The sequence below is a fragment of the Sparus aurata genome, chromosome 15, assembly GCF_900880675.1.
Source record: "Sparus aurata chromosome 15, fSpaAur1.1, whole genome shotgun sequence".
NCBI classification, from domain to species: domain Eukaryota; kingdom Metazoa; phylum Chordata; class Actinopteri; order Spariformes; family Sparidae; genus Sparus; species Sparus aurata.
The window spans coordinates 29,751,399-29,765,138 of record NC_044201.1 but is presented as its reverse complement, the minus strand read 5'-3'; the positions used below and the strand labels follow the sequence as shown (position 1 = coordinate 29,765,138).

Sequence of the window (13,740 nt, the reverse complement as noted above, 5' to 3'; positions counted from 1 at the left end):
AAAGAATTCTGTGATTATGACCTTGTTTGGCAATCAACTCAGAAAAATAGTTACCTCTTGCTTCTCTGATTGTACACTGATAAGTGAACATTAGCTCTTTGAGAGAAGCAAGAGAGACACTGAGATGATCCTTTTTTCATTTCCATTCCATTCTTTGTTCAGCCATGGCAGAGAATGAGGTTTCAGCTTTTTAAGTCTGACTGGAGCTATAGAGTCTAAAATATTTGTGCAAGAGCCGTTAAAACCAATGGCAAGTTCATCTACGGTGAGGCCATATTGTTCACCTGTATTAAGAACTGTGATTGAGGACATAAAAGCTTGGCAGAAGCGAGGAACGGAGAGTGAATTTAGGGGGCGGGAGTAAATCGGTGTAGGGGTATGGGGTCAGGAGAGACCCCATCCTAACAGGAATTCTAACAGGAATAAGTGACTTGGCAATCAGTTGTTATCCACATGCTCACAGAGGAAGCCAGTCAACCAGTCCACCATGGCCGTCAACATCCCAGGAGTGATAGCGATGGTGGTTTTCTACCTCCTGGTCCTTGGGACCGGCATCTGGGCTTCTTTTAAGTCCAAAAGGGAACAGAAGAAAAGTGCAGCAACAGGAATGGACATGACTCTGCTGGGAAACCGGAACATAAACTGGGTGGTGGGGATGTTCACAATGACAGGTGAGGAGAGCACAGCTGGCTAAACTAGGATGGAAACTGTATGACTGTGTTTCTAAAACTCTGGGAATATCATTGATTCCCTTTATATTGTAGGTGTTGCAAAAGAACACACAGTTTCCAGTTCATAATAAGATGTTCTTTACACAGGCACAGGGTAGCACAGGTGGACTGGAACTCTTGGGTGTGCCTCTTAAAGTTAGCTAGATGAAAGGCAGAGAAATGCTATGAGAGGATCAAATAAATACAAAGGGAGTAAAATATACACTGTATAAGTACACACTATGACTAAACATGAAAATGAAATAAAAATTCACACTGAAATGTTGCACATGTATTATTTCACTACTGAAATACTGCACAGGGCCATGTGCCTGGAGAGACTCTGTATGACAGAGGTGAAGGTTGTCATGTACAGTGAGGGGGGGTGAGCAGACCCACACATTCTTTTCACACTTCACTGTGAGCGTTTTTTAACACTTTCATTAATTTCTCAGAAAATAATGCATGGATGTGTATTTCACACATCAGTTGTATTTTGATGGCTGCGATCTATGACTGAGTATAAAATGGGACTGTAGGGCGTTGACTGAGGTATGTGCTCTACTTAGTGCCATTAGTTTTAAAAAAAAATCTTTTTGCAGCCTATCTTTAAACTTTACTTTAAAAAAACAACAAAAATAATTGAAAACGCAAACAGTCTTCAGTTCCTGGTTAGTCACCTGCTTAATTTTTTTTGACATTTTCTTGTGTACTTTTGGAGTGTTTGCTCTTACTTGACATGTATCACCATGTAGCTCTGGCAGTAGCTCTCAATTCAATTGAAATATTTCAAAAATACTTTATTTGTCTCCGAGGGGATAATTTAAGTCACATTTAGGACAGAAACAAGTCAGCATGTTAAAACAAGTCAGTCACTTTAAAAGGAAAAATACTAATCAAATAAAGATAGCATAAAGTAGACTAAATAAACTAAATAAGATGTTTAATGTATGTATGATATTTCCTTTGGACAGAAAAGAGTATTCAGGTTTTATAATCCAGATTAGTTCCATGCACAATGAAACTTTTTTTTAGGGAAAGAAAATTAAAAAGACTGATTGGTGGACATTTGAACATATTAAGCAATGTGTCCAAGACTAAGCAGCTTGACAGTTTGCTGACTGATTCTGACCAGGATTTAGTTTTCATTTCAGAATCACGGTTAACGGAGTCATCATCACTAAGGACAGATTTTTTTTTCTCTGTTTCAGATTTTTAGATAATCTAGACAATTACGCAGAGGAGGAGTTTAATTCATTTGAAATGATTTCCTTGCTACACTTGGAAAGCAGTACTGTCTCCTTGTCTTTTCACTTTATTACTGATGATCAATTATCACCCTTCCTTTTGTCCTCTGTACAAATAGCTGCTCTTTGTCCTCTAAATTGATTTACTGTATTTTCATCCATCCTGTAGCTACGTGGGTCGGAGGAGCAACCATTGTTGGAACAGCTGAGATGGTGTACACGCCCTCCATGGGACTAACATGGGCAATCGTGATGCATCTGGCATTCAGCGTGTCTTTTTTAATTGGTAAGAGTTTAAACTTCCATTTGAAAAGATACTGTATTTCACATGTATGTGTATGTCACACATATAGACTACTTACTTAAACCTGAAAGTCATTTTGTAGGCAACAGTAAAGTTTGACTTACACAAAAGAGATATGACCCAAACGCAGACAGAGTAGGCAGCAGGATGACTTCAGGGATTTATTGATGACATAGATTACATGCAGGTACAAGTCAGCAAACAGGCAGTTTGTTTGCAAAAGTCAACGAAAAACGTATACTAATACAAATACTGTCAGCTAGAAACACATCCTATCACCTCCACATGGGTGCTGCCATTGTTGTGTGACATCAAGATTTAAAAGTTGGACTTTTACTGTGAGTGATGTGCTGTTGAACCTTTTCTAGAATGAGTTTGAAATTTTTTCCTGAACGCAGTATCACAATGTCATGAATGTGAACCAGCACCAGTGATTATGCAACTGGAAAAAAATATGTATACCAACTAAATGCTTTAATTTACAGACAAGTTCAAATTAACACATCAATGTAATGGCAACTGTAAACTGTAAAAACAGGAGGCAAATGAAATGCCAAAAGATTTGACACCCAAAAGAAAGATCGACCCAAGTGTATGAGAACAGGCAGGAAGTGTATATTGGATGAAGTTTTAAATTAGATAACGACAATACAAGGAACCAGCAAACATAAAGGAACATCCGAGAAACATGAACAGCAAGACAACGTAAACTAAGCAGAATCATGGAAACAAGGCAGCAGCTAGATCACAGAAACTAAGCAAAATAACAGAAAAGAAGCAAAATATCTGAAACTAAGCAAATGACTGAACAAAAGACTGGACTCAAATACAAACTAAATAAACAATGCAAGGAGGTGCAGGTAGAGTTACACAGGTGAGAACAGAAAAACACTAGAAACAGGGAAGATGCTGAGAGGCTGGAAAAAATATGAGAAAAGACTGGAAAAAGGGGGAGGGGCTAATGAGGGAGAAGAAGTGCAGGTGTGGAGAGAAGGCAACTACAGAAAGAACTCAGGTAACAGGGCGGAGCTAATCAGACAGGTGAAGAAAACAAGAAGGGAAACAGAAGACAAAGAAAACACATAAAATACACATACCAGGAAATCGTTATTAATTTGGCCACAATAAAGCACATTGATGATACATAGTCCAAACAAACACTGTGTTTCAACTCAGCCTCTATTGAGATAAAGTGACGCATATAAGAATTTACAGCTTCCTTACTGAAGTTCAGGATGTTGTATTATTTTTCTGTTTTTTTTGTTTGTTTTTTTCCCGTTAAAAGGCTGACAAGAAATGGATCTAAAAAATGTTTCTCACCCTATTTTAATTCCTATTTGTACTGTGGTCTGTCCTTTCTCAAATCAAGTTGGCTTTGTGTTCGCCAAGCCAATGAGAGAAGCAAACTATGTGACGATGCTGGACCCTTTCCATATCAAGTATGGAAAAGTAGTGACAGCTGGACTGAGCCTGGCTTCAGTTATTCAGGATGTGCTCTGGGTGCCATCAACATTAATTGCTTTAGGTACAGTATATATGTATGTACTTTAAATACATACATTCAGATATGTATAATTGTAACTGTTCTTACATTTGTGTAATCTTTTAAGTAAAATAAATGTATACATGGATGTAAATTCCTACTCTCATATTGATTTTGAGCGGTAATAGGCACTCAGATACTGGTTATGAAATCTCACTGCTAGAATGTGTTTGACAGGAGGAGTTATGAGCGTGGTCCTGGATTTGTCCTTTGCTGTGTGCATCTGGATCTCTGCTGCTGTCGCCATCACCTACACACTGCTGGGAGGTCTCTACTCTGTGGCCTACACAGATGTTATACAGCTGGTCCTCATATTCATCAGCCTGGTTGGTTTGCTATATGCTTTATATATGCTGTTTTCATTAGGGGTTTTCACACTGCTATTCTAATCCCTGCAAACTCAGGACTAACCTACTCTACAGCAGGGCCAGCAAGCCTCCAGCTAGAGTCACGGTCAGCCTACTATGTGCCAACATTGTTCCAGTATGAAAGCCTTCTCATGCCAGTTTTCCAGTACATCTGACGACCCGGCTGGGGTTTTGCTGTTGAGCTGAATAACGATTTTAGGGGGAGACGGTTACAGTCATGAGACATCACTGCAGCCCGCTTGGAGGCGGGGCAGCTGCGGCTTGGCCCTGCTCCAGAGCAGGTCCATTACCAGCACGGCCTGGCTCAACTCGGCACAGTACAACTGGTGATGGAAAAGCAAATGAGCTAAGCTTGGTCTGACTCGGCATGGAAACAGATGCTAGTGGAAAAACGTCATTAGTCTGGGGCTAACAGCTCCCTGAGCTTGGAACTGTAGGGGAAATTTCCTTGTTGAGGTAGAGAGCTGCTAATTGTCTGAAGACTTTTAGACTCATCGTGATCTCTTTAATACATGCAGCATGGAGAGAAGACCTGAAGTGTTCTCTCCTGTCTTCCATATGTTTTTGACTTAAATACAACAGAGTCGGGGTCACATACTTTTACGACAGTTGTTAATCATTTCTTCCCAAAACAATGACCCCCTGATTTTTATGATGATCATGCCTTTCCAAGGACAGTGACCCTTTGATGATTTAGTGGACTGTCAATGTCATCCTATCTACCTCCCTGTAAAGAACCAGGCAAAGAGAATTGCCCCTCATGACTTTCTGATCCCCACATTAGGTGAAGGGGAATCTCCGCTCCTCTTACATCCTGATCTGTTCTCTACCATACATGATGATTATAGAATTCAAAACTATTTAATTTCCTACAAAAGGTTTTAAGAATGCTTCATCCCTGGGCTTAGTGCAGTGTGGAATAAAATAAGGCAACATAAAAAGTCCAAAATACCCTTTGAAAATGTGTGTTGATCATTTACATTTGTATAATTGTCTTTGCAGTGGCTCTGCGTTCCCTTTGTTTTGGTGAATCCTTCTGTCTCGGATATCAGCCAGACGCTGATGAACAACACCTTACACGCTCCCTGGATTGGTAAACCAGAGCTGAAAAAGACCTGGATCATGATTGATGATTTCTTATTCTTTGTAAGTAAACAGCAAATATTACTGTGAACAAACTCACTGAAGATGAAAAACAAAAACAAAAAAACAACAGCATAATACCAAAAACAGCATGATTTATGGAGATGCCACATTGGTAATCACATTAACCAACTAACTGTTTTACTTTGAAGGCACTGGGGTCTCTGGGATATCAGAGCTTCCACCAGAGGACCTTGTCAGCTGCTTCCTCAGCCACAGCAAGACGCTCATGCTTTCTTGCTGCTTTCATCTATCTTGTACTTTTGATACCTCCCATACTGCTTGGGGCTGCCACTGCGTCTACAGGTATGAAAAGCTTTTACATACTGACGTGAACTGTCAAAGCTAATGTCTATATTCTGATTATTGTGAAAAGTAAATTGTGTTATTATTTGCACATTTCTTTTGTTTGAATTTGTTTGAATTTGTGTCTCCATTTTGTAATTCTTACCTTATTTTTCTTGAAAGCTTTTATGATTGAAAAATTATGATATCTGAATTTGTTTGTTAAAAATCATGTGCTAACATTTGTTTTCTTTGGTTGTAAATGTTTTCGCAACACAAATCTATCTATTTATCAATCAATAATGTAAACACATAAATGATTTATGATTAACTTTAACAGTCATGAAAGACTGTCCAACCAGAAGGTTTTCAACTTCATGGAGGCCACCTTTCCCTCCGCTTAAGTGAACTTGAACATCTCCTGAAATTAACATAAAAGTGGAAAAGTGAGGCCAGATGCCAAGATACATGGTAGTCTGGGTCCTTAATGTTGCTGGTGGAAACCCCTGAAGTCCATAACCCTACCAATGACCAAGGTGGAAACTGTTAAAAAGGACTGATGGAGGAGAACCAGCGTTGACGGGTAAATCCTTCGTCCAGGCCAGTAAGAGGGAGCAGTAATTACCAGCAATCGGCTGTCCTTTTCTGGCGAGCCACATTCAATACCCACAATGATGACAGATGAGTATTTGGGCTGAGAGAACAGTGACCTCCCTCTACACCTCAGGGAAGGCTGACCAGAGTCACAGCAAGGCAAGCATACTGAACTCGATGGGATGTTTGCTACAGGTAGCTGAATTCTGGGAGAGAAGGAGGCGAAGGCCATATTCCAGTTCCTGTTCAAACCATTCGGTCCTAGCCATTGGTATGGTGAGGGTAGGCAGAATAGATTCTGACCCTGGATCCAAGCAGGGAACAAAATACTGTCCAAAATACTGACATAAATAGGGGTCCAAGATCAGACACCACATCACTTGCAAAACCATGCAGGCAAATCCCCAAGCCCCTCTACAGAGAAGTGAAGGTGTATATCCAGGACTTATTGGCAAAGAAGTGGATAATAAAATCAAATTCCCCATACTCAGCTCCGGTGGTTTGTGTGCGTAACAAGGACGGGAGCTTGAGGCTGTGCAATCATTATAGGTTCCTGAATAAAAAGACAGTCCCAGATAGACACCACCTGCCATGTATTCAATATATAATTGACACGCTCGGTGGATATAAGTGGTTCTCAATTTTGTATCAGGGAAAAGCGTGTCATCATGACAGCATTCATCACTCCATGGGGCTTGTATGAGTGGGTGTGCATCCCCTTTGGACTTTTTAATGCCCCAGCCACATTTCAGAGGAGCATGGAGGAAATGCTCAACTCCTTGAGGGAGGACTGCTGCATCCCATACATGGTTGATGTCCTCTGCTTTGCTAAGATATTTGAAGCTCATATTGAGGTACTGATATGTGTCCTGAGGGCCCTCCAACTACACAGTCTAAAGCTCAGGCCAACCAACTGCGAGCTCTTCAAGAAAGAGGGCCATTACGTGGGAAGGCTGGTCTCCCCTAGCACTGTTGGAGAAGTCCACAAGCTAGTAGGATTCCTCAGTTATTATCAGGCGTATGTACAAGACTTCTCGAAAATTTTCAAGTCAATTTATGAACTCTTGCAAGCGAAAAACATTGCCATGTGGTGTCTCAGCCCAGGCAAAAGAAGGGAAAAGGGGTACAGCTGTCATCCAGGACCCGGATACAGTGGACAGAAGAGCCCGAAAGAGCCCTAGACCATCTAGTACACATCCTGTACAACCCGCCAGTGCTTGGCAACCTCTCTTTTGTGCTACACACGGATGCATCAGAACAAGGGCTTGATGCTGTTCTATACCAACGCCAGGGAGGGAAGCTCAGAGTAATTGCCTATTGGTCCGGAACACTGACGCCTGCAGAACGAACTTTCAACCTTCACTCAGGCAAACTCGAATTTCTGGCATTAAAGTGGGCCATATGTGAGAAATTTCGAGGCTACCTCTTCTACGTGCCTCACTTCCTTGTGTATACGGAAAACAACCCGTTAACCTATGTGATGAGCACAGCTAAGCTCAATGCCATCAGCCACCAATGGGTATGTGAACTTACTGACTTTTTGGTTTGAGGTGAATCATTGACCAGGAAAAGCCAATGTGGACGCTCACACACTGTCCAGGTTGCGATGAGACATTGACAGCTATGTTGACTCATGCATGGAGGAGGTGCCCAGAGACACCATTCTGGACAATTGAGAATGCAGCAGAGCTTCTAAGCAATGAGACGTTGTTTATGTCGCTTTTCTGAACCTGTCGTAAGGTAGTTTGACCTTACAGTCACCAGGGCTGTTCCCAATTATAAGCTTTGATGAGCTCATTAAATCTCAGCAGGATGATCCTGCAATCAGTCAAATCATCAAACTAGCAAAACTCTGACTGGTGACATAAAAAGGGGAATTAATGGACTTTCAAGGAAACTTTTGCATGAGTGGGGGACACTTTACCTCCAAGATAGTCTGCTATACAGGAAAACCAGCCAGAGGAGTCAACTAGTCTTTCCTGACCAGTACGACCTACGGCCCTGAAACACCTCCATAATGATATGGGTCATACAGGGATGGAAAGAGTCCTTGGCCTAGCTAGAGACCGATTTTATTGGCCATACATGAAACAGAATGTCGAGGTGTATGTGACCTGTCTCACACATCAGAGCGCCATGGGGAGCATTACCACCAGCTCACCTCCAGCTTGTCTCTATTGACTACCTTCACTTGGAACCTAGCAAGGGGGGCTTTGAGTACATTCTGGTAGTTGTAGACCATTTTACCAGGTTTGCACAAGCCTATGCTACCAGAAACAAGTCCGGAAAGACAACTGCAGAGAAACTCTTCAATTGATTTCATCTGACGGTTCAGCTACCCATGGAAACTACATATTGACCAAGAGATATAATTTGAGAACAAACTTTTCAACAACTGAGTGGAGTGGGTCACTCAAGGACCACCTCCTACCACCATAAGGGAAATCCGGCAGAGAGGTGACGTTTCTGGGCTTCCCTCTTCAAAAGTGTCGGCGTGTAGTTCGATAATAAAGGATACTGCGGAGGCAAGGCTGGGTGAATAAATAGAGCAATCTTTATTTAAAACAGAATCTAATGCCTTGAGTCCGATCAGAAGCGGCCGCGTTCTGATATTATCAAATCTGAGGACAAAACAATGCCAAAATACTTGTCCTCTGCTCCATTAAAACCTCAGCCTTTTGCTCTTACAAGGTTTTTCCAAATGCCACCCCCGTTCCTTCTGTCAGGGCCTTTTTTAAGAGTCTCGTCTCAAAGTCACCCACTTCTTCTGATTGGTTCCCTTGCCAAATTACTTAACAGAAGACAAAGGGGTTCTATCTGTGCTTAGTCATCTCCTATTATTCAGCATGCAGGTCAAGCTTAGCTAAGCACTTAATCATTTGTTACCTTTGACCCCTTACAGTTGGAAGCTACCTCCTGGACTTCTATTCACACAATGAAAATCAATTGGTCATGATTGAATTCAAACTAAGTGGGTCAGTCATGATTGAATCTAACTTAAGTAAGTCAGAATGTGTTGTCCTCCAGACACCTCAGAGGTTCAATCGTACCTTGCTCCAAATGCTCTGAACCCTGGAGGAAAAAGAAAAGGAAACATGGAGAGAACACATACCACAAATCATCCACTCCTAAACTGTACCAGACATGCCACTGGATTCAACCTTCTATCTAATGTGCGGACGACACCCACGTCTGTGTGTTGATATGATATTTGGCGTGGCTACTGATGAAGAAGCCACTTTTCCGAAAGACTATGCAGAGAAGTGGCCTCCAGGATGAAGGAAGCTTACAGACTCGCCTCTCAGAATAGTCGACAGTCAAGTTCTCTGGGAAAGAAATACTATTACCGCCACATGAAGAATGTTGTCCTTGAACCAAGTGACTGTATCTTGGTGCGTACCCTGAATGAGAGAATTCAGAGAAACTAGACACAGAACACATGAGGAGGAATGGACTGAAGAGGAGCACTTACCTGTTGATCCAATACCTGCAGAATGTGAACAGAAGGAGGTGATGCAGCTAGAGGATAGACCAGTAGCCCCACAGACAATCGGTGGGCAGCCCTATGATGATCAGGCTAGTCATCCCCAAACTTGGAGGTCCACCCAGACGCCCACGTATGAATAATTAGGCCAAACCTCTTTCCAACCCCAAACAGTTTGCAAGACAGTGGGGGCCTATGGATCACCCTTAATGCCGATCTGGGAAATGCAGGCATGCCCTATGACTTACCAAACACCTTTCAAGATGCTACCATACCCCACACCATACCAAATCCTGCTTTACACTTTAACCATGCAATACATTGCAGGACAATTTCTATACTTATTGGCACACAGAGACATACACACATATACACACACACACACACACACACACACATACATATTTACCTGGAACTTAGCTTTGGGTATAGAAAATGTTCATGGAATGTAAAAGGTTTGATGTTTAGGGTTTTGAAATGTCTGGAGCCATTTTTTATTTTGTCAGGGAGAGTGTGAAACACACAAAATGTATGGTCACATTTATGTGATTTTGTTTATGTTTTTTTTGTATTTTCATTAACCGCTAATCGATTTTGTAGGGGAAAATTAGTACATTTATATGGTTTCCAGACATTTTTAAGTTTGGATAGAGGGATAAAATGAACCGTTTTTGGGAATTTGTCAACAACACTGAGGATGGTGGTGTTACCTTTAGAGGGATGTAGACCCTTGATGAAGTCCAGAGAAATGTCTGACAAGGGACAATGCAGCATCAGGAGTGGGTATAGGAGTCCCAGAGGAGGACGTCAGGGGGCTTAGTTCTGGTCAAATACTCAGCAAGCAGCTTGCGAGAAACAGAAGGTGTGGGTCTAACGGATGACCTGGAGTAGGAGGACTCTTTGTATGACTCACTTTTTAACAATCCAACTTGGACCTCTAACAACGCAGGAAGAAGGCCAATAATAAGTTGAAGACTTGGCAAAGGAGTCATAGTCAAACATATGAGACAGGATGTCGGGTTAAGTGTTCTTAGAAGAGTAAAGTTGAATAAAATGGAGCCCACCTGGCCTGTCTGGTGATGAGTTGCGGTCGATCCAAAGAAGCTAAGGATGATCGCTCCCTCCAACCAGTTATGCCACTCCTCCAATGCCACCTTCACTGTCAGCAGTTCTATGTTCCTCACGTTTCAATTCCCCTCTGTAGGGGAAAGTTTCCAGGATATGGAGGCACAGGGAGTTTCTCATCCTCAGTGGAGTTATAAGGGAGCATTTCCCCCAACGCCAACATCCGAGGCATTCCACCTCCACCACAAACTGCAAGCATGGGCGGCGAGGTGAAACTTCCCTAAAGACCTTTCTGTAGAATTAAGCAAACCTGAGAAAACATGGCAATAGCTTTTGACTGGTAGGCATAGGCCAGCCAGCTACAGTGCTAACATTAGCGTGGTCCATCTTAATGTTGTTGGATGACAAGACAAAACACAGGAATTAAACTGAGGAAACATGAGAATCAAACTCTGCTTTCATGAAGAGCTGGTGGTCAGGGAGGTGCTGCAGACCCTGGTGAACATGCTGTATGTGAGTCTCTACAATAGGGGAAAAGACTAGGATATTGTACAGCTCTACTAAGACAAACTTTTTCAGCATGTCCAGAGGAATTTCATTGCAGATAGGCACCTGGCACATTTGGGTGGTGTGAATTGCAGGTTGGGGTTCAATGTTCAACACAGCCCTCTCTGATTTGTCTGTCTTATCACACAGGGCTCACCTCCTGGTATATACAGTAGACTAGGACAGATAATGTGACCATTTGCTTTTGTGTCCATGCTTCAGACTGGAACCTGACTACCTATGGTTCACCATCTCCATTTGAACGTGGGGAAACAGCTCTAGTTCTGCCCATCGCCCTGCAACACCTCGCACCATCTGTTATCTCCATTATCGGTATTGGATGTGTGGCCGCCGCTGTGATGTCATCAGCTGACTCTGCTTTGCTCTCTGCAGCTTCTGTCTTCAGCTTCAACATCTACAAGAACATCCTGAGGCCTCAGGTGAGAAAATTCAATTTTTTTTTTTCAATTTGCTTCATCACAAGAAAAATCCTAACCAACATTGTTTGCTATCATGAAGTGTCACATTTATATTAAAATGGAGGCAATTGAATGCAGAATAGAATAATTGAAATAAAGTATCACGATGGAAAACAAGCTAAGAAAGCAGGGATAGAGGTATCTGACAGCAGGACAGTCTCATTCATGTATTGTTTACCTGTTCTTCTCCCTCTTCTTTTTCCTCTTCAGGCATCAGACAGAGAGATTCAGTGGGTGATCCGTGCTTCTGTGTTGGTAGTGGGCTTGGTTGGTACATCACTCACCAGCCAGAATACCAGCGTCCTTTTATTCTGGTTTGTGTCTGCTGAAGTGGCTTACATCGTAATTTTCCCTCAACTCCTCTGCGTCCTCTTCTTCAACATCTCCAACGGTTACGGGGCTATTATGGGCTTTCTGGTGGGAATACCATTAAGACTGCTCAGTGGAGACCCATCACTAGGGTTAGCACCAGTCATACACTTCCCAGGATGCACTCTTGAGGACGATGTTTATGTCCAGTACTCTCCAGTTAAGACCATCTCCATGCTGTCTGCCATTGCTGTCATCTTGTTGTTCTCCTATCTAGCTTCTGTGCTCTTCAACAAAGGCATGCTTCCTGAAAAGTGGGATGTGTTCAAAGTGAAAGTCCAGCACTCACCACAACCTCTGACACCAATAGGTGACACCACAGAACATGATGAGAATGAGAAATTGAACAGAAACAAGTCTCTGAATGAGGCATCGGAGCCAATGATTAGCACAAGTTGTTGATGTTCCTCTGTGTACAGTAGTATCTGTTTTCTTGAGGTATGATATAGACCAGGAGATAATAGTAAATATCTTGTTCATCAGCTGTATCACTGACTGTTGGCAGCAAACACACACACACACACACACACAAACCGCATTTCTTAATTGTGTCGCTGGCACACATGCTCACATGGTAGTTTGTTCCGCTGTTTCCTGCACACATATATATTCACACAAACATTATTCTCACTTACCATTGGATGAAACGCTGCATGTTCATCTCTTCACCTCCCATTCATGAGTGTGACTGGCAAAATAGGGCCATAACAATATCCTCTGGGTTCTTACGGTCATTTTAGCAGCACAAATATGTATGTATTATTTTTCATTCGTGATTTTGTTACCAATTAACCTGTTTTGGTTATGGTGGGAATGTCTATACACAATACACAAAGCACACAGGGTATAATTCATTTTTATTTCCTGTCACATTCCTGAATCTTTATATAATAAAGATATAATCTTTATATAATAAAGATATAACTTTTATATAATGAAAGTTGATCAATCATCAATCTTTTATCACAGTTTATGTGTCTGGAAATTCAATAATAAAGTAAAAAAAAAAAAAAAGATTCAGCCTTTGATGAACTTGCTGAATCAAAACCTCATAAATAAAGGTTTAACTAAATCTCTGCTGGCTGACAAATCTCTATTGTCTATATTTTCATATAATCATAAAGCCTAACTCTGCTGTTACCAGAGAGGCAAATCGCAGTTGTTTTTTCTGTTTTGATTTTTTTTGTTTTTTTAGGTGTTTTTTTTTTAAATTATCAAATGATTTTAAAGTTTTCATACTTTTTTAGATAACGATTTGGGTCAGAAATTAAAAATTGTGACAGGGACAGTCATATATTGGTATGACAAATATGCTGCCATATATGTTAATATGATCAAGTTAGAAGAAATTACAAGTTTTTAGAAGGTAAATGTCATATTCTTCATACCTACCTTCATCTAAAGACCTAGGGCAAAGAAAATTGCCCCTCATATGTGTCATGACTGTAGATCTGTTTGTTGTGTTGTCTGGTTTTGTCTTGTGTTTTCTTGTATTTGATTTCCATGTCTCTGTATCTTGTCTTGTGTCTTGTTTTTCCATACCCTCATGTGTCCTTTAAGTTCTCCTGTGTATTTTCCTATGTTTCCCCTGGCTCCCTCTGTC

The 13,740-nt window shown here is 41.5% G+C and overlaps 1 protein-coding gene across 1 annotated transcript; it reads left to right on the top strand.

The window, feature by feature from the left end:
* The first annotated feature begins 405 nt into the window (after positions 1-405).
* On the top strand, positions 406-12,654 carry LOC115596219 (high-affinity choline transporter 1-like). The gene is made up of 8 exons (XM_030441076.1): positions 406-671; positions 2,127-2,243; positions 3,631-3,786; positions 3,982-4,130; positions 5,175-5,318; positions 5,468-5,621; positions 11,512-11,729; positions 11,979-12,654. Exons 1-8 carry the CDS (start codon positions 488-490, stop codon positions 12,537-12,539), a joined length of 1,683 nt encoding a protein of 560 aa, XP_030296936.1. The 5' UTR covers positions 406-487; the 3' UTR covers positions 12,540-12,654.
* The last annotated feature ends 1,086 nt before the right edge of the window (positions 12,655-13,740 follow it).

Coding starts and splice junctions, on each gene's coding strand:
- LOC115596219 (XM_030441076.1), top strand. CDS start 488: ATGGCCGTCAACATCCCAGGAGTGATAGCGATGGTGGTTTTCTACCTC. Junction 2,244..3,630: donor CAGCGTGTCTTTTTTAATTG/GTAAGAGTTTAA, acceptor TCTCAAATCAAG/TTGGCTTTGTGTTCGCCAAG. Junction 5,319..5,467: donor TTGATGATTTCTTATTCTTT/GTAAGTAAACAG, acceptor TTTACTTTGAAG/GCACTGGGGTCTCTGGGATA.